This window comes from Coregonus lavaretus (assembly GCF_964263955.1).
Source record: "Coregonus lavaretus genome assembly, contig: HAP1_SCAFFOLD_886, whole genome shotgun sequence".
In the NCBI taxonomy this organism is placed as follows: Eukaryota; Metazoa; Chordata; class Actinopteri; order Salmoniformes; family Salmonidae; genus Coregonus; species Coregonus lavaretus.
The window spans coordinates 85,326-112,956 of record NW_028157559.1 but is presented as its reverse complement, the minus strand read 5'-3'; the positions used below and the strand labels follow the sequence as shown (position 1 = coordinate 112,956).

The following is a 27,631-nucleotide window of genomic DNA, read 5'->3' as shown; positions in this document are numbered from 1 at the left end:
CAGTAACACTTGAGTCCAGTCCAGTTGATACTTCAAGTCCAGCCAACAGTTAGTGTGTCAGACAGTGACAAACACCAGTGAAGCCACACTATAAAAGGTTTTCCGACTCCCCAGTCTAAAAAGCCCAATGACTATAGTATCACACTCACTGTTGAGGTGCATTTCCACAATGGTTTCCTGAGGGGCCACCAGACATCAAAAGGCTATGCTGGGATTATAAAGGTCTCAGAGGCATCTGAAATCAATTAAGGTCGAAGCGCAGTCGAATTAGTGGAGAGATCAGACTTCTGAAGAAACTGCAGAAATGGTCTGTGGCTGAGAGGCAAAGGCCAAAGAATCTCCACTTTAATATTCTCTAAATTACAACAGAACGAAGCAGCCGACCGCAGCCAATGAAAGAATTTAAAATGCCACCCTATTCCCTGTATAGTGCACTACTTTTGATCAGAGCCCTATGGGCCCCCCTATTGGCCCTGGTCAAAAGTAGTGCACTCTATGAGGAATAGGGTGCCATTTGGGACTCACACAATGAATGCCATCTCACTGCAGCTGAGGTTGAATGAAACACACGAAAATCATTTTTGAACTCATCAAACGTTCACTACAGAGAGAATAAAATATCAATCATGATTTATTCTCAGGAAAAACAAACGGTTGACAGGAGAATAGTTTATTTAGTACATTATTGGGACAACATAAAGGTTTGTGGTTTGTACAGTAAATGTCACCTGGATGTTCTAATCCAAAAGCCAGATGTAAAGGCTAGTACTAGTAACAGGCCAGAAGAAGAAGCCTAACACCAGCCATCTGATGGATCACTTCATCCTATAGTCTTCAGGTCTGTAGAAAGAACACACATTAGAAATCAGTCATGTAGAACAGGAAAATACATATCATCTCAATGGGAATAACCTGTATAATATAAGGTTTAATTAAATATCACCATGGTAAGTATCATCTATGCAATATGGTCTTTCAATACTGCAAAACAGAAGACAGTTATTACTAAGTTAAGTAGCTCTACTATTCACAACAAACAACTTTATATTGTATTACATTAGTATGTGTTGATGGTATTAGATTGGGACTATGTCGAGTGCCTGGTGAGTGTTGATGTGATGTCAGTCAGTGAATATCAACTAGGTCTTTAATAAAGGGCCAGGATTGGTTTGCCCTTGAACATCACCCAATGTCATTTAGATCGCTGGAATTCCAGGCCTGAATGGACTCACTGATTGGTTCTTAAAGATTAGATCAGTAAACAGAGAAACACATCATTTATCACAATACAGTGTCCTGACAGGACTATATGTTGATGACTGCTAGGGTGGACAGTGTCCTGACAGGACTATATACTGATGACTGCTAGGGTGGACAGTGTCCTGACAGGACTATATACTGATGACTGCTAGGGTGAACAGTGTCTTGACAGGACTATATACTGATGACTGCTAGGGTGGACAGTGTCCTGACAGGACTATATACTGATGACTGCTAGGGTGGACAGTGTCCTGACAGGACTATATACTGATGACTGCTAGGGTGGACAGTGTCTTGACAGGACTATATACTGATGACTGCTAGGGTGGACAGTGTCTTGACAGGACTATATACTGATGACTGCTAGGGTGGACAGTGTCCTGACAGGACTATATACTGATGACTGCTAGGGTGGACAGTGTCCTGACAGGACTATATACTGATGACTGCTAGGGTGGACAGTGTCTTGACAGGACTATATACTGATGACTGCTAGGGTGGACAGTGTCTTGACAGGACTATATACTGATGACTGCTAGGGTGGACAGTGTCTTGACAGGACTATATACTGATGACTGCTAGGGTGGACAGTGTCCTGACAGGACTATATACTGATGACTGCTAGGGTGGACAGTGTCCTGACAGGACTATATACTGATGACTGCTAGGGTGGACAGTGTCCTGACAGGACTATACACTGATGACTGCTAGGGTGGACAGTGTCCTGACAGGACTATACACTGATGACTGCTAGGGTGGACAGTGTCCTGACAGGTCTATACACTGATGACTGCTAGGGTGAAAAGTGTCCTGACAGGACTATATAATGATGACTGCTAGGGTGGACAGTGTCCTGACAGGACTATATAATGATGACTGCTAGGGGAAGAAAAGGTTGACAGAAAGCATTAAATAAGTTTATTTTTTTCCCTCTCAGGGAAGAATACTTTTACAAACAATACTGACTGGACTCAATTCAAAATGATGGGAGCTTTGAGATACACTGACGAGCAGAGTACTATGGGAAATGTAGTTTGCAAAGTGGAGTTGTTGCCTCAAACAGTTTCCCTCTTTTTACTCAGATTGCCATCTTTACAGACATGTTGACAGATACATCATTGTCTTGTTTCTTGATAATTAAAATGTGTTCTATCATCAATCACATTTTGGTGTTTTGTCCCTTTGCCGTTTTCTTTCTGTAGTGAATGTCGAGTGTTCCTTGAACACTGTGTTAGTGTAAAGAATTAGACTTGTAGCCTACACCTATTTGAAATGATAATTGAAACCACCTGAGGTGATGTTTCACCCACTAGACATCACACTATTCATCTCAATGTTTTCATTTGAAAGGAAGGAGAGAAGGAGTCTATGCTGAAGTCTTTGGCAAGAAGAAAACCATATTTAAAAGGATTGTTAACACGTTTCAGAAAGTCTCCTCCTTTAAGTTGGTCTTAGTATTAAAAACTGCACTTCTCAGCTGCAGTAAAAAGCACCTAAATAAAATAATACAATTCAGCTTTAGGAGACAATTTCCTTCTCTTACCTTCAATGCCACTTCTGGGCTACATTCCAAATGGCACCGTGTTCCCTTTATAAGGGCCCAGGTCAAAAGTAGTGCACTACATAGGGAAAAGGGTGCCATTTGGGATGTGCCCCTTGAGTAATATCATGAGAAAGTTAGGGTTGGGACAATTAACTTGGAATTGATGACATACGCACGCAAAGTGAGCGGAATTAAATAGGGATACATTTCCTCACTGGATGGAAAACGGGAGGGTCGTGAGAAATGTCAATTTAATCTTATTTTGGAAAATATTTCTCGCTAACAAAAAAATCCATGAATCTCATTAATTTGAGTGATCTCGGCTAGCTGCAGGGTTACTGTTGACTGAAATGTAGGGTACCTTATAAGTACGCTACATATGTCTAGACTGGCTTTTCACACCTTTCCTTTTCACTTTGAAATGGAGGAGTAGATTATGTAGATCAGGGTGGAAAAACATCTAATTTAATACATTCCAGACAGAAAGGCAATAAATTGGGAAAATACGTAAGGGTAAAAGGTGTATACTTTTTATAGCTAGTGACTGTATGTCTGAGGGGCTCCTCGTTCCCTCCTATGCAGTCAGGATAACAGTTAGAACCAGGGCTGGCAGAAAGGTGAGGGGAGGAGTGATATCACTGATGCTGACCCAGTTACCAAGCCCCCTCCCCATCCTGACATCACCCTGAGTCCACTCTGACATATACAGTGAGGGAAAAAAGTATTTGATCCCCTGCTGATTTTGTACATTTGCCCACTGACAAAGAAATGATCAGTCTATAATTTTAATGGTAGGTTTATTTGAACAGTGAGAGACAGAATAACAACAACAAAATCCAGAAAAACACTTGACAAAAATGTTATAAATTGATTTGCATTTTAATGAGGGAAATAAGTATTTGATCCCCTCTCAATCAGAAAGATTTCTGGCTCCCAGGTGTCTTTTATACAGGTAACGAGCTGAGATTAGGAGCACACTCTTAAAGGAAGTGCTCCTAATCTCAGCTTGTTACCTGTATAAAAGGCACCTGTCCACAGAAGCAATCAATCAATCAGATTCCAAACTCTCCACCATGGCCAAGACCAAAGAGCTCTCCAAGGATGTCAGGGACAAGATTGTAGACCTACACAAGGCTGGAATGGGCTACAAGACCATCGCCAAGCAGTTTGGTGAGAAGGTGACAACAGTTGGTGCGATTATTTGCAAATGGAAGAAACACAAAAGAACTGTCAATCTCCCTCGGCCTGGGGCTCCATGCAAGATCTCACCTCGTGGAGTTGCAATGATCATGAGAACGGTGAGGAATCAGCCCAGAACTACACGGGAGGATCTTGTCAATTATCTCAAGGCAGCTGGGACCATAGTCACCAAGAAAACAATTGGTAACACACTACGCCGTGAAGGACTGAAATCCTGCAGCGCCCGCAAGGTCCCCCTGCTCAAGAAAGCACATATACAGGCCCGTCTGAAGTTTTCCAATGAACATCTGAATGATTCAGAGGAGAACTGGGTGAAAGTGTTGTGGTCAGATGAGACCAAAATCGAGCTCTTTGGCATCAACTCAACTCGCCGTGTTTGGAGGAGGAGGAATGCTGCGTATGAACCCAAGAACACCATCCCCACCGTCAAACATGGAGATGGAAACACTATGCTTTGGGGGTGTTTTTCTGCTAAGGGGACAGGACAACTTCACCGCATCAAAGGGACAGGGCCATGTACCGTCAAATCTTGGGTGAGAACCTCCTTCCCTCAGCCAGGGCATGGAAAATGGGTCGTGGATGGGTATTCCAGCATGACAATGACCCAAAACACACGGCCAAGGCAACAAAGGAGTGGCTCAAGAAGAAGCACATGAAGGTCCTGGAGTGGCCTAGCCAGTCTCCAGACCTTAATCCCATAGAAAATCTGTGGAGGGAGCTGAAGGTTCGAGTTGCCAAACGTCAGCCTCGAAACCTTAATGACTTGGAGAAGATCTGCAAAGAGGAGTGGGACAAAATCCCTCCTGAGATGTGTGCAAACCTGGTGGCCAACTACAAGAAACGTCTGATTGCCAACAAGGGTTTTGCCACCAAGTACTAAGTCATGTTTTGCAGAGGGGTCAAATACTTATTTCCCTCATTAAAATGCAAATCAATTTATAACATTTTTGACATGTGTTTTTCTGGATTTTATTGTTGTTATTCTGTCTCTCACTGTTCAAATAAACCTACCATTAAAATGATAGACTGATCATGTCTTTGTCAGTGGGAAAACGTACAAAATCAGCAGGGGATCAAATACTTTTTTCCCTCACTGTAGTTCCAGTGTCACCTATCCTTTCTATAGACACTAATGTACTGTATGTCTGCGGGGCTCCATGTCCCCTCTTACCCACTCCTACCCAGTAAGGACAATGGCAGGTAGAGAGGTGACTAGAGGAGGGATGAAGGGATGAATAGAGGAGGGATGAAGGGATGACTAGAGGAGGGATGAATAGAGGAGGGATGAAGGGGTGCGTAGAGGAGGGGTGAAGGGGTGACTAGAGGAGGGATGAAGGGATGACTAGAGGGTTGAAGAGGTGAATAGAGGAGGGATGAAGGGGTGAAGAGGAGGGATGAAGGGGTGAAGAGGAGGGATGAAGGGGTGAATAGAGGAGGGATGAAGGGGTGAATAGAGGAGGGATGAAGGGGTGAATAGAGGAGGGATGAAGGGGTGAATAGAGGAGGGATGAAGGGGTGAATAGAGGAGGGATGAAGGGGTGAGTAGAAGGATGAAGGGGTGAGTAGAGGGATGAAGGGGTGAATAGAGGAGGGATGAAGGGGTGAATAGAAGGATGAAGGGGTGAATAGAGGGATGAAGGGGTGAATAGAGGAGGGATGAAGGGGTGAATAGAGGAGGGATGAAGGGGTGAATAGAGGAAGGATGAAGGGGTGAATAGAGGAAGGATGAAATGTCACCGTGCCAACAGTAAGCTGTTTAATCTACAGTGTTTTATGAAGGACATATACACTTCAATCCCCCCCAACCATCCAACTCAAACCCACTCAAAGTGCAGAGGTAAAACCATTCAGGCTTACAGTGGGGTAGGAAGGCCGAAGTGTAGCCTATGGATCAGACCTGGCTATATCTCATCATGGAGAAGACAAGCCAGTGTAGCCTATGGGTCAGACCTGGCTATATCTCATCATGGAGAAGACAGGCCAGTGTAGCCTATGGACAGACCTGGCTATATCTCATCATGGAGAAGACAGGCCAGTGTAGCCTATGGATCAGACCTGGCTATATCTCATCATGGAGAAGACAGGCCAGTGTAGCCTATGGATCAGACCTGGCTATATCTCATCATGGAGAAGACAGGCCAGTGTAGCCTATGGATCAGACCTGGCTATATCTCATCATGGAGAAGACAAGCCAGTGTAGCCTATGGGTCAGACCTGGCTATATCTCATCATGGAGAAGACAGGCCAGTGTAGCCTATGGACAGACCTGGCTATATCTCATCATGGAGAAGACAGGCCAGTGTAGCCTATGGATCAGACCTGGCTATATCTCATCATGGAGAAGACAGGCCAGTGTAGCCTATGGATCAGACCTGGCTATATCTCATCATGGAGAAGACAGGCCAGTGTAGCCTATGGATCAGACCTGGCTATATCTCATCATGGAGAAGACAGGCCAGTGTAGCCTATGGATCAGACCTGGCTATATCTCATCATGGAGAAGACAGGCCAGTGTAGCCTATGGATCAGACCTGGCTATATCTCATCATGGAGAAGACAGGCCAGTGTAGCCTATGGATCAGACCTGGCTATATCTCATCATGGAGAAGACAGGCCAGTGTAGCCTATGGACAGACCTGGCTATATCTCATCATGGAGAAGACAGGCCAGTGTAGCCTATGGATCAGACCTGGCTATATCTCATCATGGAGAAGACAGGCCAGTGTAGCCTATGGATCAGACCTGGCTATATCTCATCATGGAGAAGACAGGCCAGTGTAGCCTATGGTCAGACCTGGCTATATCTCATCATGGAGAAGACAGGCCAGTGCAGCCTATGGACAGACCTGGCTATATCTCATCATGGAGAAGACAGGCCAGTGCAGCCTATGGACAGACCTGGCTATATCTCATCATGGAGAAGATAGGCCATCCCTCTCTCTGGCTAGATCTCAATGTGGAGAAACAAAGGCAGCCTGTGGTTGAGGGCAGGTCTAGCTAGCCATCCTTCACAGTGAAACCACAATATAGCAGCCTGTGGTTCAGGGCAGGTCTAGCTAGCCATCCTTCACAGTGGGTTAGGAAGCCATCCTTCACAGTGAAACCACAGTATAGCAGCCTGTGGATCAGGGCAGGTCTAGCTAGCCATCCTTCACAGTGGGTTAGGAAGCCATCCTTCACAGTGAGGCCACAGTATAGCAGCCTGTGGTTCAGGGCAGGTCTAGCTAGCCATCCTTCACAGTGGGTTAGGAAGCCATCCTTCACAGTGAAACCACAGTATAGCAGCCTGTGGTTGAGGGCAGGTCTAGCTAGCCATCCTTCACAGTGGGTTAGGAAGCCATCCTTCACAGTGAGGCCACAGTATAGCAGCCTGTGGTTCAGGGCAGGTCTAGCTAGCCATCATTCACAGTGGGTTAGGAAGCCATCCTTCACAGTGAGGCCACAGTATAGCAGCCTGTGGTTCAGGGCAGGTTTAGCTAGCCATCATTCACAGTGGGTTAGGAATGAAGGCCACAGTATAGCAGCCTATGTTTCAGGGCAGGCTGGCTGGCAGACCATCCCTCACAGTGACTGAGCCTGGCACCGTAGCCTTGGCTGGGCATCGTGCCCCACCACATTAACAAAAGTGGAAAGGTGCCACTGAATCAGGGGCAGGGCTACTCACTGAGACACATCAATACATCACCCCTGGAGGAGAATATAGTGGGCTCGGGTGTCTCAACCTGCTACATGAGGTAAATACATATTTATAATAATGCCAATCCCATTTCCATTAAGCTTACCGGGGCTTGCAAATCTAACCAGACTATTTATTCAGAAATTGTTTACACTGAACCACAGAGACAGCCAGTGAGAATGTCTGAGCAGAAACCAGCCACTATTCAGTGGATTCCACACAATGCTAAACCATAGAGCTTGCCTTAGCTTAGAGTAGACCCATCTCTGTAGATGCAGAGGGATGACTGAATGAGACAAATTGGAACTAGGACATCAACAGCATGACGCTATCCTAGCTATAAGACATCAACAGCATGATGCTATCCTAGCTATAGAACTAGGACATCAACAGCATGATGCTATCCTAGCTATAGAACATCAACCGCATGATGCTATCCTAGCTATAAGACATCAACAGCATGATGCTATCCTAGCTATAGAACTAGCACATCAACAGCATGATGCTATCCTAGCTATAGAACATCAACAGCATGACGCTATCCTAGCTATAAGACATCAACAGCATGATGCTATTCTAGCTATAGAACTAGAACGTCAACAGTATGATGCTATCCTAGCTATAAGACATTAACAGCATGATGCTATCCTAGCTATAGAACTAGAACATCAACAGCATGATGCTATCCTAGCTAAAGAACTAGAACATCAACAGCATGATGCTATCCTAGCTAAAGAACATCAACAGCATGATGCTATCCTAGCTATAGAACATCAACAGCATGATGCTATCCTAGCTATAGAACATCAACAGCATGATGCTATCCTGGCTATAGGACATCAACAGCATGATGCTATCCTAGCTATAGAACATCAACAGCATGATGCTATCCTAGCTATAGGACATCAACAGCATGATGCTATCCTAGCTATAGAACATCTACAGCATGATGCTATCCTAGCTATAGAACATCAACAGCATGATGCTATCCTAGCTATAGAAAATCAACAGCATGATGCTATCCTAGCTATAGAACATCAACAGCATGATGCTATCCTAGCTATAGAACATCAACAGCATGATGCTATCCTAGCTATAGAACATCAACAGCATGATGCTATCCTAGCTATAGGACATCAACAGCATGATGCTATCCTAGCTATAGAACATCAACAGCATGATGCTATCCTAGCTATAGGACATCAACAGCATGATGCTATCCTAGCTATAGGACATCAACAGCATGATGCTATCCTAGCTATAGAACATCAACAGCATGATGCTATCCTAGCTATAGAACATCAACAGCATGATGCTATCCTAGCTATAGGACATCAACAGCATGATGCTATCCTAGCTATAGGACATCAACAGCATGATGCTATCCTAGCTATAGGACATCAACAGCATGATGCTATCCTAGCTATAGAACATCAACAGCATGATGCTATCCTAGCTATAGAACTAGAATTACCAGCATGATGCTATCCTAGCTATAGAACTAGAACATCAACAGCATGATGCTATCCTAGCTATAGAACTAGAATGTCAACAGCATGATGCTATCCTAGCTATAGAGACATGTCAAACAGCATGATGCTATCCTAGCTATAAGACATCAACAGCATGATGCTATCCTAGCTATAGAACTAGAACATCAACAGCATGATGCTATCCTAGCTATAGAACTAGAATGTCAACAGCATGATGCTATCCTAGCTATAAGACATAAACAGCATGAGGCTATCCTAGCTATAGAACTAGAACATCAACAGCATGATGCTATCCTAGCTATAGAACTAGAATGTCAACAGCATGATGCTATCCTAGCTATAAGACATCAACTGCTATCCTAGCTATAGAACTAGAACATCAACAGCATGATGCTATCCTAGCTATAGAACCAGAACATCAACAGCATGATGCTATCCTAGCTATAGAACAAGAACATCAACAGCATGATGCTATCCTAGCTATAGAACATCAACAGCATGATACTATCCTAGCTATAAGACATCAACAGCATGATGCTATCCTAGCTATAGGACATCAACAGCATGATGCTATCCTAGCTATAGAACATCAACAGCATGATGCTATCCTAGCTATAGAACATCAACAGCATGATGCTAATCTAGCTATAGAACATCAACAGCATGATGCTATCCTAGCTATAGAACATCAACAGCATGATGCTATCGTAGCTATAGAACATCAACAGCATGATGCTATCCTAGCTATAGGACATCAACAGCATGATGCTATCCTAGCTATAGAACATCAACAGCATGATGCTATCCTAGCTATAGGACATCAACAGCATGATGCTATCCTAGCTATAGAACTAGGACTAAGTACAGTTGTCGTTATTTTTATAGTTTTATTGTCCTCTCCTGCTGTGGAAACCAACTAGAAGAGTGATTTCTCTCCTCACTGCTGGCGGCCGAACGCTCCTCTATTCTCACACACAGACACCACCGCTAACGACTCAGTTCTCAGTCTCCTCCAGTTAACGCCCTATAACCACTACACCAGTTAACGCCCTATAACCACTACACCAGTTAACGCCCTATAACCACTACACACTACACCAGTTAACACCCTATAAACACTCCACAGTCCCCACCGTTCCATGAGATGTTTTCTAAAGGTAATTTTGCTGTTTGCTTGAGTAATTGGAGATGGAAGGGAGTTCCATGCGATCATGAAGAGAACCCTGGTGGCATGTCTTCTGGAATATGTATGGGTGTCTGAGCTAAATGTTATTTGATTATGCAGACAATCTGGATTATTCATCACAGTAATATTTCTCATGAAAACTAGAAGAGAAGCAGTTCATCTCTGGTCAACCCTCAACCAGGAAAGACTGGCATGATGTTAGTTATGTATGTGCAGTTAAGGGCAAGGCGTGCTGCTCTGTTTTGAGCCAGCTGCAGCTTTGCTAGGTCTTTCTTTGCTGCACTTGACCATATTACCGGACAGTAATCATGATGGGACACGACCAGAGCCTTAACAACTAGTACAGTTGATTTGTGTCAAAAATGCAGAACATATTTTTATAAACAGACATACCCCTCCCCATCTTCACAACAACTTTGTCAATATGACTTGACCTTGATAATTGACCATCCAATGTTATAACTAATTTAGCTTCCTCAAATTTCTTAGTTAACACCCTAGAAACAGTACACCAGGTCACTTTTACTGCCAAGCTTTATTTCTCACTCCTGTGTTATTCCAAGCGAGTTATAGCTGCAGTCAATTTGAGTATGCGTGATCAGAATTAAACTCAGACACAGAATTGCCCTAAGCCTCAGTAGCAGCAGCATCCTTCTCCCCACCCAGTCAGCCAAACATTACACTACAATAATTATGTCACGTAATTCTGGACTTTCACAGTTTTCTGTCAGATTGAAAACTCCCATTTCCTGTTCTTTAATTACAGACAGGAAGTAATGTAGTGGCTGTCTCATTATCACGTCAGTGTCTACTTCCTGTATGATATGTTTTAATGAAACGCTCCGTAGGGTCGTCCAGACCAATCACTGCTGTGGTTATTAGAGTGAGAACACATATAAACATACTGCTCCAAAACCTTCCTCAGTTCCACTGCTCATTGGGATGAATTACTGCCGTCAAAAAAAGTTATTATGAATTCGCTTAGAGAGCACTTCTCTATTATTCAATATGACTTTAAATGAAAGATCTTAAGTGCATTAACACATGTGGGTATCAGTGTTTGAAAAAGTGAGGTTCACAGTCAATCTTGAGAGAAACATCAATAACTCCTCTCTAGTTTTTCTCCATCGGGGTTCCATCTTGAATCTTCACCCACCCACCCACTCCACAGCATTTGGTTTCGGTTGCAATCAGCAGTTTAAGCATCGGTAGGGCCTAATGTATGTGTGTGTGTGTGTTAATGAGAGGTGAGTCCCTGGCCCAGACTAACCCATTTCCCCTCATTGAGCCATCCACTTACTTAACTCTATAGGAACATGACCGATCACGTTTCAACACGTCATACTCTTTATCAAAATGGAATCATTTGTCAGCCCGGTAACAAGTACCCGTTTCTCACATCAATAAAGACCACAGGAATACGGTGCTATACTGTTTCCATCCTTACTTACAGGCAATAACAGAAGTAGGTTTCACACGCAAAAATGTTTTAGCCCGTTCTTTACTAAATAATTATTTTTGGGTTTCTACTAGTTATTTGAATGTTTGTGGTAAGCTAAAGCTAGCGTAGCATCTAGGTCATAAAATGCCTAAAGATTTGGCCACTCTTGTAGAGAGCAGTATCATAAGGCATTTAACTACGTCACAGCTGATATGAACAGCAGGCTGTGGACTGAAGAACAATGGATCAGTGCCATGGCCGAAGGAACACAGCAGTCTAATATAACCATGGTATGTGTCTGTTCCTCTATAAACCTGGCTGTTCTAAATGTGTCTGTTCCTCTATAAACCAGGCTGTTCTAAATGTGTCTGTTCCTCTATAAACCTGGCTGTTCTAAATGGGTCTGTTCCTCTATAAACCTGGCTGTTCTAAATGTGTCTGTTCCTCTATAAACCTGGCTGTTCTAAATGTGTCTGTTCCTCTATAAACCAGGCTGTTCTACATGTGTCTGTTCCTCTATAAACCTGGCTGTTCTAAATGGGTCTGTTCCTCTATAAACCTGGCTGTTCTAAATCAGCTAGAGATTCAGCGCAGCGCAGGGCGGGCTGGAGAGAGCTGTGTGTGTGAGGATGTGTGGGTGTGATTAAGGATGGTGTGTGTGAAGATGTGAGAGAGAAGATGTGTGTGTGTGTGTGTGTGTGTGTGTGTGTGTGTGTATGTATGCGTCCATGGAGGAAGACTGGGAGGAGAGGGTACTCACGGGGTCCATAGAGTGGGGAAGGCTTCTCGTTCCTCCTGGCTGTACTCATTCAGTCTGCGAGGGATCTCTCTGGGCTGAGGCAGCTCCTCTGTCAGGTTCATAAGGATGTCCTCAGGAAGATCCTACCATACAATTACATACAACAAAGCCATTTCATGGATCTGTATGGCATCACGGCTATAGCCAGGGACAGGAACAGTCTTAGATCTGGATCTGTATGACACCTAGGCTATAGCCAGGGACAGGGACACAGTCTTAGATCTGGATCTGTATGACACCTAGGCTATAGCCAGGGACAGGGACACAGTCTTAGATCTGGATCCGTATGACACCTAGGCTATAGCCAGGGACAGGAACACAGTCTTAGATCTGGATCTGTATGACACCTAGGCTATAGCCAGGGACAGGGACACAGTCTTAGATCTGGATCTGTATGACACCTAGGCTATAGCCAGGGACAGGGACACAGTCTTAGATCTGGATCTGTATGACACCTAGGCTATAGCCAGGGACAGGGACACAGTCTTAGATCTGGATCTGTATGACACCTAGGCTATAGCCAGGGACAGGGACACAGTCTTAGATCTGGATCTGTATGACACCTAGGCTATAGCCAGGGACAGGAACACAGTCTTGGGTTTGTAGGTGTCTTCACTTCTCAGAGAGGGAACACACACCTGGGTTGGAGAGGTGTAGGTCAATGGAAAATAAGACTTTTACATTTATATACCGTATTATGGGCATAGAAGCTAGACTGCGACTAGTCTTTTCTAAATGCTTTACCACAATGGAAACATGTCAGACTTGTGTTATCATTGATGTTTCTATGTCTGTTCTGCTTGTTCTTGGCTGTATATGTAGTCATTTAAAATTATTAAGCAAATTCAATCAATCAATCAACATGTCAGCCATATTCCCTCCACAACAGGGGAATAAAGAGCAGATATTTTATCTTCAGGGAAGAGGTGGTGTGTGGCATCATTATTTTACTAAAACGTCCTGTTTCATTTTCACACAATATTAGATGTCATAGTCTTAAAGACAAGTCTTACATCTTCAGGGAAGAGGTGTAGCCGTTGCATCATGGTCCTTCTGGAGAGGTTCCTAGGCAGCATCCCATATACTGCCAGCTTTACTATCTGATGATGAAGAAGAAGAAGAAGAAGGAGATACATCGCTTGGATAGGCTACTTAGGTTGTGTCCCAAATGGCACCCTAGTGCACTATATAGGGAATAGGGTGCTATTTGGGACACCCTTAACACAGACAGGCGTTTGATGTAAGACAGTTGGATCAGGGTTGTCATGTTTACAGCTCTAGAGAGGAGCAAGGTCGAGGTCCATCATTGAGCCATCTTTAATATGTCGGCAGGTAGCTTAGTGGTTAAGAGCGTTGTGCCAGTAACCGAAAGGTCGCTGGTTCTAATCCCTGAGCCGACTAGGTAAAACATCTGTTGATATGTCCTTGAGCAAGGCACTTAACCCTAATTGCTCCTGTAAGTCGCTCTGGATAAGAGCATCTGCTAAATGACTAAAAATGTCTCCAGTGGAGGTCCTGTTAGGTCCAGGGGGGTATACTACAAAGCAAGATCAATGAGTTAGCCAGCTAACTTCCCTAATTTGTTTTTAGAAATATATACTTGAAATGGGCATGGTCTAATTGAACCAACAACCAAAAACATATATCTAAGTTTAGCTTTCTTAATGTGCTAGGTTTAAACAATATGGTAATATCTCCACCTTACCCTCTGCTTGTTAATGTAGATAGTAAAGAGTACTGAGCAGTCTCCCCTGTATACAACCTTATAGACCTCTTTAATATTCTCCTAACCTCATCTAAACAGTCTGGTTTTATTCCTCGTATCCCTCCCTCACCCTGTGGTGTGAAACATATTCAGTGTTCCTTGGAGCTATGTGTCACGATCGCCAACTGGTAGCAAAGAATTTAGAAAGAAATTGTGTTATCCTTCAACTGATACCCTGAATGTGCCACAACCCCTCCTCTATTCCCCAGTTTCCTTCTCCAGTCTTTCCATGTTCCTCCCCTCCCTACTCCCGTTGGCAAACCGACCAGAAAAATGACATGTTATTCCTACATAACCGTCCACCACTCAAATCCAACCTCTGCAATAAGAATACCACGTGAGGGGAAGAAAAACCTAAAATGTCACAGAGAAGTGAAAATCTCTTAATATTTGACTTTTTCTCTCACCTACCATTTCTAGCTGAATCCCTTCATACATATCTATTCCCTGTGAAAATTAATCAGTCCTATTCCTGTTAAATGACGACCGTGGTGTGTGGATGATGGATGTGTGTTGTATAGGGACACCATTCGTTACCACGGCTACAGAAGGTGGATGTCACCCCAACGTGATCATTACCCACAATTACCTCTGATAGATTCTCCCACCACTGGAATAACTCAGCTAGAGACACGCATCCATCTCATTAATGGAGGTTTAATGTGCTAGAGAAGCCTGAGGAGGGCTGGAGAGGAATGGGGGGGGGGAGAGGAGGGGAAGGGAGATGCAACTGGCCAGGGCTGGGGAGGAGCGCTGAGGGGAGGGATGAGGACAGTTGGGGAGAGGGAGAGGTGGGCTGGGGGAGAGCGGAGGCCTGGGGAGGTTTGGAGAGGGCTAGGGGGGCGATGAGGGTTGAGAGGCTGCAGGCCAGAACTGGGGAGAGGCAGGCAGGCAGTCGGCCAGGCCTTGGAGCTCTGGCCTGGGCCATTCAGCTATACAGTATGGAACTGGGGTAGGATAACATGTGGCTGTTCTGGTCTCTGGGCAGGGCTAGGATAGGATAACATGTGGCTGTTCTGTTCTCTGGGCTGGGGTAGGAGAACATGTGGTTGTTCTGTTCTCTGGGCTGGGGTAGGATAACATGTGGCTGTTCTGTTCTCTGGGCAGGGCTAGGATAGGATAACATGCGGCTGTTCTGTTCTCTGGGCTGGGGTAGGAGAACATGTGGCTGTTCTGTTCTCCCTTCCTGCTATGCCATCACTGAGGGGGATGCCCCTCACACACTATCCCTCATGTTTAAACTTTGGGAGATAGACTTACGGAAAGGGAACATGTATCACTTAAATGAAAAGGCAGATGTAAATAAAAGCTAGGTTTATTGTAATGTAGGGAGGAGGATCAGTGCACTGCTAGGAACTAAATAGATGAGTCACTACAATTGGAAAAGGGAGGATTAATGTACAGTACCAGTCAAAAGTTTGGACACACCTACTCATTCAAGGGTTTTTCTTTATTTGGACAATTTTCTACATTGTAGAATAATAGTGAAGACATCAAACTATGAAATAACACATACAGTGGGGGAAAAAAAGTATTTAGTCAGCCACCAATTGTGCAAGTTCTCCCACTTAAAAAGATGAGAGAGGCCTGTAATTTTCATCATAGATACACGTCAACTATGACAGACAAATTGAGATTTTTTTTCTCCAGAAAATCACATTGTAGGATTTTTAATGAATTTATTTGCAAATTACATACATACATACATACATACAAGACCACTGATAATCTCCCTCGATCTGGGGCTCCACGCAAGATCTCACCCCGTGGGGTCAAAATGATCACAAGAACGGTGAGCAAAAATCCCAGAACCACACGGGGGGACCTAGTGAATGACCTGCAGAGAGCTGAGACCAAAGTAACAAAGCCTACCATCAGTAACACACTACGCCGCCAGGGACTCAAATCCTGCAGTGCCAGACGTGTCCCCCTGCTTAAGCCAGTACATGTCCAGGCCCGTCTGAAGTTTGCTAGAGTGCATTTGGATGATCCAGAAGAGGATTGGGAGAATGTCATATGGTCAGATGAAACCTAAATATAACTTTTTGGTAAAAACTCAACTCGTCGTGTTTGGAGGACAAAGAATGCTGAGTTGCATCCAAAGAACACCATACCTACTGTGAAGCATGGGGGTGGAAACATCATGCTTTGGGGCTGTTTTTCTGCAAAGGGACCAGGACGACTGATCCGTGTAAAGGAAAGAATGAATGGGGCCATGTATCGTGAGATTTTGAGTGAAAACTTCCTTCCATCAGCAAGGGCATTGAAGATGAAACGTGGCTGGGTCTTTCAGCATGACAATGATCCCAAACACACTGCCTGGGCAACGAAGGAGTGGCTTCGTAAGAAGGATTTCAAGGTCCTGGAGTGGCCTAGCCAGTCTCCAGATCTCAACCCCATAGAAAATCTTTGGAGGGAGTTGAAAGTCCGTGTTGCCCAGCGACAGCCCCAAAACATCACTGCTCTAGAGGAGATCTGCATGGAGGAATGGGCCAAAATACCAGCAACAGTGTGTGAAAACCTTGTGAAGACTTACAGAAAACGTTTGACCTGTGTCATTGCCAACAAAGGGTATATAACAAAATATTGAGAAACTTTTGTTATTGACCAAATACTTATTTTCCACCATAATTTGCAAATAAATTCATTAAAAATCCTACAATGTGATTTTCTGGATTTTCTTTTCTCATTTTGTCTGTCATAGTTGACGTGTACCTATGATGAAAATTACAGGCCTCTCATCTTTTTAAGTGGGAGAACTTGCACAATTGGTGGCTGACTAAATACTTTTTCCCCCCACTGTATGGAATCATGTAGAAACCAAAAAAGTGTTAAACAAATTCTTCAAATAGCCACCCATTGCCTTGATGACAGCTTTGCACACTCTTGGCATTCTCTCAACCAGCTTCAAGAGGAATGCTTTTCCAACAGTCTTGAAGGAGTTCTCACATATGCTGAGCACTTGTTGGCTGCTTTTCCTTCACTCTGCGGTCCAACCCATCCCAAACCATCTCAATTGGGTTGAGGTCGGGTGATTGTGGAGGCCAGGTCATCTGATGCAGGACTCCATCACTCTCCTTGTTGGTCAAATAGCCTTTACACAGCCTGGAGGTGTGTTTTGGGTCATTGTCCTGTTAAGCTAAGCAGGACACTAATCCGGACGCTTATAAGAAATCCCGCTATGCCCTCAGATGAACCATCAAACAGGCAAAGCGTCAATACAGGACTAAGATTGAATACTACTACACCCGTTCTGATGCGCGTCGGATGTGGCAGGATTTACAAACTATAACGGCCTACAAAGGGAAACCCAGCCACGAGCTGCCCAGTGATGCGAGCATACCAGACGGGCTAAATGCCTTTTATGCTCGCTTCGAGGCAAGCAACACTGAAGCATGCATGAGAGCACCAGCTGTTCCGGACGACTGTGTGATTACACTCTCCATAGCCGATGTGAGCAAGACCTTTAAACAGGTCAACATTCACAAGGCCGCGGGGCCATACGGATTACCAGGATGTGTACTCAGAGCATGCGCGGACCAACTGGCAAGTGTCTTCACTGACATTTTCAACCTCTCCCTGACTGAGTCTGTAATACCTACATGTTTCAAGCAGACCACCATAGTCCCTGTGCCCAAGAAAGCGAAGGTAACCTGCCTAAATGACTACCGCCCTGTAGCACTCACGTCGGTAGCCATAAAGTGCTTTGAAAGGCTGGTCATGGCTCACAACACCACCATCATCCTGGAAACCCTAGACCCACTCCAATTTACATACCCCCCCAACAGATCCACAGATGATGCAATCCACACTCCACACTGCCCTTTCCCACCTGGACAAAAGGAACACCTATGTGAGAATGCTGTTCATTGACTACAGCTCAGCATTCAATACCATAGTGCCCACAAAGCTCATCACTAAGCTTAGCTTAAGGTACATTTAATTAATGTACATGTGGGCCTAGCTATAGGTACATTTCGTCAGTTAACCACTTGGGACGGCACTGTTGAAACATTCATGTATTTGAGGCAACACAAACAAAAGTATACACTAAAACAATATTAAGACCATCCATCTAAATAAGAGCAATGCCATGTGCTCTAAGGCAGAGGAGAGAAAACATATAGCCAAATTCAAGCTGAAATGGGTTTAGTTTATTCCTTGAAAAGTTAATCTCTGGGTTGCAATAAGCTCTGCTGCTGCTCCTTTATCTTCCTGCACACCCAGCTAGGCCTTTCCCCAGATTCCAGTAGACATTCTCCTAAAGGTGTAATAGTCTGACAGACCTGTACCAGCACAGATGCTGTGTCTGTGATAATACACAAGTGTGTCTGTCTGAAAACAACACTTCTAAAATCCTCCCTGATGATTCTGGAGCAGAACACTACCTCTCTGGAACCAGAGGAATGGGAGGGATGGGAGACTTACAAGGACAGAGTAATAATACACCATAATTCATTCTTTCCCAGCGGGCCATTTGTAACGTTTATAGACAAAACACGTCACACAACTGTGGGACAGCTCATATTTCATCAAATAAAAAATCAATACATAAATGCGATGCAAAATGCAACTGCTACCTGAATGCCATGCAATTCTGACATTTTGATGAATTATGAAATGCAGCTTTAGCTAGGCCTAGGAATGAAACTTTAAAGGCTGAAGTTACTGTATAGGTACACTTGAGAGGACAGTGTTTATTCAGTGTTTCCAAACAGACTGCAGTAGCACACAAATAAACAATAGCTAACTCACCAGCCAGTTTATTAGGTACACCACCCTGTTCACGAGGCCATGGCTTGCTATATAAAGCAGGCAGACAGGCATCGAGTCATTCAGTTACTGTTCGACTGAACGTCAGAATGGGCAAAACGAGTGACCTAAGCGACTTTGAGCGTGGTATGATTGTCGGTGCCAGGCACGTCGGATCCAGTATCTCAGAAACATCCGCCCTCCTGGGCTTTTCACTCACGACAGTGTCTAGAGCTTACTGAGAAATGGTGCGACAAACAAAAAACATCCAGTCAGTGGCAGTCCTGTGGGCGAAAACAGCTCGTTGATGAGAGAGGTCGAAGGAGAATGGCAAGAATTGTGCAAGCTAACAGGCAGGCCACAAACAGACAACGGCAAAGTACAACAGTGGTGTGCAGAACAGCATTTCGGAATGCACAACTCGTCAATCCTTGTCATTGACTATTGTAGCAGACGACCACACCGGGTTCCACTCCTATCAGCTTAGAACAAGAAGCAGAGGTTCCAGTAGTCACACGATCACAAACACTGGACAATTGAGGAGTGGAAAAACATTCCCTGGTCTGACAAATCCTAGTTCCTGATGCGTCATGCTGATGGCAGAGTCAGGATTTGGCGTAAGCTGCATGAGTCCATGGACCCATCCTGCCTGGTGTCAAAGGTACAAGCTGGTGGTTGTGGTGTACCGCCGTCCAATCTGCAGCAACTGCGTGATGCCATCACGTCAGCATGGACCAACATCCCTGTGGAACTTTCCCGAAGAATTCCAGCCGTTCTGGAGGCAAAGGGCAGTCCGACTCGGTACTAGATGGGTGTACCTAATAAACTGACTCAAAATACTTACCGCTTTGGGGTCTTTCAAATGTAGCTGGGTGGCTGTGACTTGTTTAAATCCACCTGGAAACCTTTGGGAAAGAAACAAAGCTGAATTTCGAGGAAGACACACTTTGGTATGACAATCAACTTTACACACATATGCTTAGTCAACCACATCACTCATTACACAGATCAGTTCACATGCTCCATGTTTCAATGAAGTTCTTCTTGACTGATGAGTAAACACAGGTACAGAATAACACTCCTTTATGTTCACTGGTTATTCCACGTGTAACAGACAGACAGTCTGATCAAGACCTTACTGTGTGTGGGAGGAATAGACCTTCTGTTCCCATTTGTTCCCAGAGAAGGCTATGTGTCTGGTGTTCATGACTACTACATGATCTCCAACATCACCTGAGGAACACAGAGACACATGCTCATTATAAAGATCACAAACTTTATAGAAACACATTTTGCTGACACGTTACAATGGATGTTCTTAGCTCCTTTTAAAAGATTATCAAGGAATGCAGGAAAAGATTCATAATTCAAATGCCACCAAGTGGTTTCTGAATTAGATATGGAGAGAATGATAGATGACTTTCTAACACCTCTCCATCACTCTCTACTAAAGCAGATATACACTTTGGGAAAGGGAACATGTATAACTTAAATGAAAAGGCAGGTGTAAATAAAAGCTAGGTTTATTGTAATGTAGGGAGGAGGATCAGTGCACTGCTAGGAACTAAATAGATGAGTCACTACAATTGGAAAAGGGAGGATTAATGTACACTACCAGTCAAAAGTTTCTTTATTTTTTACTATTTTCTACATTGTAGAATAATAGTGAAGACATCAAATATATGCAATAACACATATGGAATCATGTAGTAACCAAAAAAAGTGTTCAACAAATCAAAAAAGATATGTTATATTTGAGATTCTTCAAATAGCTACCCTTTGCCTTGATGACAGCTTTGCACACTGTGAAGCATTTAAAACTTTTGACTGGTAGCGTATAACACACCAAAAGTAAACCCTTCTTAGTTTGAATGGTCGTTCAACAACGAGCAGATCACATTTAATAGAATAGGTCAAACAGCATCATAGAATAGGTCAAACAGGTTCATAGAATAGGTCAAACAATAAGCCCCCTTCACTCTCCAGCATTCCAGCAGTTAACAGAGCACAGCTCCAGGGATGAGGGGAAAGTAATGGACAGGTTTCTCTATCCCTCAGGGTCCACACACATGTACCTATACATCAGGTGAAGAGGCATTCACCTCACAGTCAAATCAAACTCAAATAGTGTGAAGAGCCACAGGTTTTGAAAGAAGGCTGAAGGCAGTTGATGAAAAATAAGTGGTGGGTTCTATCTGAGCCTTCTGGTTATGTGCATAGTTGGGGTCTATTGGTTTCATAGTGATCCTTTAGCGCCACCATGTGGTCATTGTTATGGCTGCAAAAAAAACCTCTCAGAATATGTCCTTGCTCAAATTAAAATCAAATCCAATTTTATTTGTCACATGCGCCGAACACAAGTGTAGACCTTACCGTGAGATGCTTACTTACAAGCCCTTAACCTACAATGCAGTTCAATAATTATTTACTAAATAAAATAAAGTAAAACATAAAATAAAGTTACACAATAAAATAACAATAACGAGGCTATGTACAGGGGTACCGGTACCGAGTCAATGTGCGGGGGTACAGGTTAGTCGAGGTCATTTGTACATGTACGTAGGGGTAAAGTGACTATGCATAGATAATTAACAGAGAGTAGCAGCAGTGTAAAAACAAGGGGCATAAAAGGCATTTAGCCCGTCTGGTAGGCTCGCGTCACTGGGCAGCTCATGGCTGGGTTTCCCTTTGTAGTCTCTAATAGTTTGTAAGCCCTGCCAAATCCGACGCGCGTCAGAGCCGGTGTAGTAGGATTCAATCGCAGTCCTGTATTGACGCTTTGCCTGTTTGATGGTTCGTCTGAATGCATAGCGGGATTTCTTATAAGCGTCCGTATTAGTGTCACACTCCTTGAAACCGGCAGCTCTACCCTTTAGCTCGGTGTGGATGTTGCCTGTAATCCATGGCTTCTGGTTGGGATATGTACATACGGTCACTGTGGGGATGACGTCTTCGATGCACTTATTGATGAAGCCAGTGACTGATGTGGTGTACTCCTCAATGCCATTGGATGAATCCCGGAACATATTCCAGTCTGTGCTAGCAAAACAGTCCTGTAGCGTAGCATCCGCGTCATCTGACCACTTCCGTATTGAGCGAGTCACTGGTACTTCCTGCTTTAGTTTTTACTTGTAAGCAGGAATCAGGAGGACAGAATTATGGTCAGATTTGCCAAATGGAGGGCGAGGGAGAGCATTGTATGTGTCTCCATGTGTGGAGTAAAGGTTGCACATGTGACATGCTGGTAGAAATGAGGTAAAACAGATTTAAAATTGGCCTGCATTAAAGTCCCCGGCCACTAGGAGTGCCACTTCTGGATGAGCCTTTTCTTGTTTGCTTATGGCCTTATACAGCTCGTTGAGTGTGGTCTTAGTGCCAGCATCGGTTTGTGGTGGTAAATAGACGGCTATGAAAAATATAGAGGAAAACTCTCTTGGTAGATAGTGTAGTCTACAGCTTATCATGAGGTACTCTAGCTCAGGCGAGCAATACCTAGAGACTTCCTTAATATTAGAAATCACGCACCAGCTGTTATTGACAAATAGGCGCACACACCACCACCCGAGGGTCTTACCGGACATAGCTGTTCTGTCCTGCCGATGCACGGAAAACCCAGCCAATTGTATATTATCCGCGTCATCGTTCAGCCATGACTCGGTGAAACATAAGATATTAGTTTTTAATGTCCCGTTGGTAGGATAGTTTCGAACAGAGCTCATCCAGTTTATTCTCCAGTGATTGCACGTTGGCCAATAGAACGGATGGTAGAGGCGGGTTACCCACTCGCCGTCTAATTCTCACAAGGCACCCACAATCTCCGCCCCCTGTACCTTAGTCTTTTCTTCACGCGAATGACAGGGATTTGGGCCTGGTCTCAGAAAAACAGTACATCCTTAGCATCGGACTCATTGAAGAAAAAATCTTAGTCCATTTCGAGGTGAGTAATCGCTGTTCTCATATCCAGAAGCTCTTTTCGGTCATAAGAGACAGTAGCAGCAACATTATGTAGAAAATAAGTTACAAACAATGCGAGAAAACCACACAAAATAGTACAATTGGTTAGGAGCCTGTAAAACGGCAGCCATCCCCTCCGGCTGGCTGTGAAGGAAGCATCAAATTAAAGCCTCAAATCAATTGCGGACTGTATTGCACAGTCGCACACATTCAGGAAAACACACATCATTAGTCCATTTCTAAATGGGCATGTTGCTAGCTGTCTACTCACTCAGTGCATGGTAGATCGGTTTGTGTTTCCCCTGTAGCCTGACTGCACACATAGTGGCAATCTTCCCTGGAGGCTGCATCCGAGCGTCTATCAGGTACCACGACCTGGCAAAGGTAGCCCATTGCTGAATAAAGGGGAAGAGAGAGATCACGTCAATTCAGAGTTTCAGACACAGTAGTAGCACAACATCCCACATCAGCACACAGTTGTCAGCTCTCAAGCCACAAACATATAGCTGAAGGTTGACTGGGGCACAAGGATTAAATTAATAATATAAATAATTGCAAGAAAAGATCAAACTGCAATTTAGGACTACGATTTAATAAAGAGATTAGCTAGCTGGACAGATTACGGATAGCTAGCTAGCTAACGTTAGCGACATGTACCATATGTCAGCGATGAGTTTTGCATATAATTTACCATGACATTTACACATTTAATGCTAGTTCAAAATACAAAATAATCACACGTTATGTATAAAAGTAAAGTGTTACCTGGGCAGATTTAGTAAAACTGGACATATTACATGAATTACAAGCACATCATTCCCGATTGACCCCCAACGAGAACAGATGGTGCAGCGTTGTATTGAGTCGAAACATGGATGAAAACTCAGTTCCTGGGTGCAAATTGTAGATCTGTTCCTGAAATCCTGAATGCATAACTAATACATTTTCAGTTACTAATATGTAACAGATGATATTGGTATATTTTAAGGAGAAACCATCAAAGAATATGACAAATAATATCTGGTTTTGATAATATCGCTCATGGTCATTAAAATGCATTTTTGCCGCCGGTTGTATTTTGAAGTAGCGCCTTGACGTCCCCAGAACTTTAGACGACAACTTCCGTTTCAAGAGAGAGCGCGAGGAAATAAATTTGACAATACGAAAAAAAAAAGTCTTTTATATTTACATTTATACTGAAAACTGATGGTAGTAATTCAGAGGAATGGATCGGTACGTGTTAGTTGTTTCTTTTAACCAAGAAGAGGATAAATGCGCGAAGGGTACGTTAACGATACCTTTGTAGCGGACTCGGATTTCGTGTTTTGCAAGCTACAGTAACTAGCAACTGTAGTATGGAGCAGCAGAGCCTTCTATAGTAGAGATGCTGATAAACATACTATGAGCAATGGTGAGGTTTCTGTAAATGCAAATCATAACTTCTTGAATTATTGTAATCGTTTATTTTACAGCATTGGAGGCTGCCAAACAGATGTATGATAAACTGGGGAATATCTCCAGTTGTAATTCAACAAGGAGGGTTTCTCTGTTTCCAGGTAAGCCAATGCATTGTTTGTGTGTGTGTGTGTGTGTGTGTGTGTGTGTGTGTGTGTGTGTGTGTGTGTGTGTGTCAGGTGTCTTGCTTGCAGAAACTATTGCAATATGTCTACCTGCTTTTACATTTTTTCAAGGGGAAAGTAACATTAGCTAAATGTGATTCCATCATCTTTCTCATCTGCCTCCTAAGCCTGCTCTCTGAGTGGTGGTCCTGCCTCACAGAGGTGGTATTTTGCTGTCCAGGCATGTCATGGGACATCTCAGGTATGTGTCATGTCAAGGAATGTCTTGTATTAGTCAGGGGTGTCTTTCTGACCCTACTCTGACCTTCTTTGTGTTTACACTGGAGATGTCTGCCCATGTCCTGCACCGCATGCAGCTTCTACTGTTGAACACAAAATGTACATTTACATCATTTAGCAGATGCTCTTATCCAGAGCGACTTACAAATTGGTGCATTCAACTTATGATAGCCAGTGGAACAACCACTTATTTTTTATGGGGGGGGGGGGGGGGGTGGGTCAATCAAACCATTTCATCAGTTATACATGACACATTCATCACAGTCTTCTGTTTTTTTTTTTTTGCGGTGGTCCTCAAACCTATTCACCACATTGACTGACTGTCATCACCTTTCACCACATTGACTGACTGTCATCACCTTACACCACATTGACTGACTGTCATCACCGTTCATCACATTGACTGACTGTCATCACCTTTCACCACATTGACTGACTGTCATCACCTTTCACCACATTGACTGACTGTCATCCTTCCTGTCTCTGTTTGTAGTTCTGCAGTGCAGAGTGGGAGGAGCTGGGTAGTTGTCAGAAGAATGATGACCAGGAGGAAAGCCCCAACACTATGGAGGCCTGTCTCAGTACTCTGGATGACCAGGAGGAGAAGACTGACCAGCCTGACCCACAGCTGACTGAGTATGAGTGATATTCACTGGGCTCTACAGTGCGACCATTAGACATGCATTTGCAACAAAAAATAGATGTGTGCGAACTGCAAAAGTGAAGTATGAGCACGTCTGCGAGTAAAATGTATAGGTACGAAGAGACCAGAGAATCAGTCTGTCAGACATGCAAGTGTCACCGTTACCACGGTAACTTCCTGCCCTTAAAGGGGCAGCTGAACATTTTTGTCTCGCCTAGGTGACTCAAATATTTGAGGGTACATTGTGCTTGATTTAGCATAGAACACCCCAAAAACTTTTAGTCATTTCTTATCATTAAAACACTTTTTCTCAAATACCTTAATTGTGCTCCTACATTTATTTTTGTGCTCCTAAATGTTTCAACTTAGGAGCACATGTGCTCCTTGTAAACAATGTCAGCGTAGAGCCCTGATTTAATTCCCTTCCAAATCTGTCCTCTGTTGTATATCCCAGCTCTGTGCTCCTCTATAATACTCATTCAGCAGTATTTTAAACAAACATACAAAGTTTACCTTATTTCCTCTTGAGATGTTTTAGAACTTTCTGAATATCACATTTCCTGGCTGTATTGAAATGTATTGTCCGTTCAGAGGTGAATGAATGAATAGTTGATTAATAAAGTTCTGATTTGTGATGACTGCAGGTTGTATGAAGAGGCAGCAGAAGGACTACACCTTTTATCAGACAGTCTTCCCCCTCCAGGTAACTCACTCCATTCACCTTGGTTCATTCTGCCAGACCGTGAAAAATTTCTCTATATTAATGTATCTTATCCAGGAGTTCTCCATATTTCCTACATGCCTGGGCTTGTTTTGTGTTAGTTTACTAGGTGTTTTATGGCTGACTCTGTTCCCCTCTGTTTCTCCTAGATGTGATATTTGTGTTAGTTTACTAGGTGTTTTATGGCTGACTCTGTTCCTCCTAGATGTGATATTTGTGTTAGTTTACTAGGTGTTTTATGGCTGACTGTTCCCCTCTATTTCTCCTAGACGTGATATTTGTGTTAGTTTACTATGTGTTTTATGGCTGACTGTTCGCCTCTGTTTCTCCTAGATGTGATATTTGTGTTAGTTTACTAGGTGTTTTATGGCTGACTGTTCCCCTCTGATTCTCCTAGATGTGATATTTGTGTTAGTTTACTAGGTGTTTTATGGCTGACGCTGTTCCCCTCTGTTTCTCCTAAATGTGATATTTGTGTTAGTTTACTAGGTGTTTTATGGCTGACTGTTCCTCCTCCAGGAAAAGCTCTGCTAGATGTGATATTTCTGGGTGTTGCTGAAGAGGCTCCTAACCTGAAGGACTTCCTCCCTGTGATTGGCTCATTGAAACACATGCAGGCATGGCACTCAGCCAAGATTACCATAGTGACTGAACACCAAGCTGGGTAAGGACAAAGAACAATTATACAAAATGATGCAGAGCAGTTGTGCCTGTGTGATTTCCATTGTACCACTAGAGGGCAGCATAGAGTTGTTGAATGGCTAAATACATAGATAAACTGATGCCTATCCTGCTTTACTTGTTCCTCCAGGTGGCAGAAGCCAGCCTCCAACCTGTCAGCCAGTATAGTAGATACCAGTGGCATCATGACCTGTATTGATGAGAGGGAGTTATGGAGAGGAGGTGTTCTCATCAGAGAGAAAAAGGTAAGATTATTTAGCCTATCAGAATGGTTTATACTAATATTTTGACTGTTGTATCCATATACTTGACCACTAGGGGGCGTATGTTAGTAAATCTGCAAAATAAAGAGTAAAAAAACGCTAGTAAAAGGAAAGTAGGTGTATTTAAATATTACAATATGATGACGCAAGTGAAAGGAAAGTAGGTGTATTAAATATTACAATATGATGTACAGTGCATTCGGAAAGTATTCGGAAAGTATTCAGACCAGTTGACTTTTTCCACATTTTGTTATGTTACAGCCTTATTCTAAAATGGATTAAATAGATTTTTTCCCTCATCAATCTACACACAATACCCCATAATGACAAGGCAAAAACAGGTTTTTAGATTTTTTTGCAAATTTATTAAAAATATAAAAACAGAAATATCACAT

At 43.4% G+C, this 27,631-nt stretch overlaps 2 protein-coding genes across 3 annotated transcripts in view; one reads left to right on the top strand and one right to left on the bottom strand.

Annotated features, from left to right (window-relative positions):
* Positions 1-654: 654 nt before the first annotated feature.
* On the bottom strand, positions 655-23,946 carry LOC311125253 (large ribosomal subunit protein uL13m-like; the record flags this gene model as incomplete). 2 transcript variants are annotated; one of them, XM_084199304.1, is made up of 7 exons in its annotated part: positions 23,835-23,946; positions 23,341-23,464; positions 20,255-20,348; positions 19,960-20,020; positions 13,612-13,698; positions 12,560-12,681; positions 655-840 (listed from the first exon to the last, which is right to left on the bottom strand). In XM_084199304.1, the coding sequence occupies exons 1-7, from the start codon at positions 23,859-23,861 to the stop codon at positions 816-818; spliced, it is 540 nt and encodes a 179-aa protein (XP_084055430.1). In that variant the 5' UTR covers positions 23,862-23,946. The 2 variants fall into 2 exon arrangements, with proteins under 2 accessions (XP_084055430.1, XP_084055431.1); XM_084199305.1 differs by lacking the exon at positions 655-840 and having other exon boundaries at positions 12,556-12,681; positions 23,835-23,925.
* Positions 23,947-24,179: 233 nt separating this feature from the next.
* Positions 24,180-27,631, top strand: part of LOC311125255 (mdm2-binding protein-like) — a 36,501-nt gene continuing 33,049 nt past the window's right edge. The window contains exons 1-7 of the mRNA XM_084199306.1: positions 24,180-24,352; positions 24,542-24,625; positions 24,817-24,890; positions 25,422-25,564; positions 26,216-26,274; positions 26,812-26,956; positions 27,104-27,218. Of these exons, the coding sequence (XP_084055432.1) occupies positions 24,295-24,352; positions 24,542-24,625; positions 24,817-24,890; positions 25,422-25,564; positions 26,216-26,274; positions 26,812-26,956; positions 27,104-27,218 (678 nt within the window). The 5' untranslated portion in view covers positions 24,180-24,294. The remainder of the gene's footprint in view (positions 24,353-24,541; positions 24,626-24,816; positions 24,891-25,421; positions 25,565-26,215; positions 26,275-26,811; positions 26,957-27,103; positions 27,219-27,631) is intronic.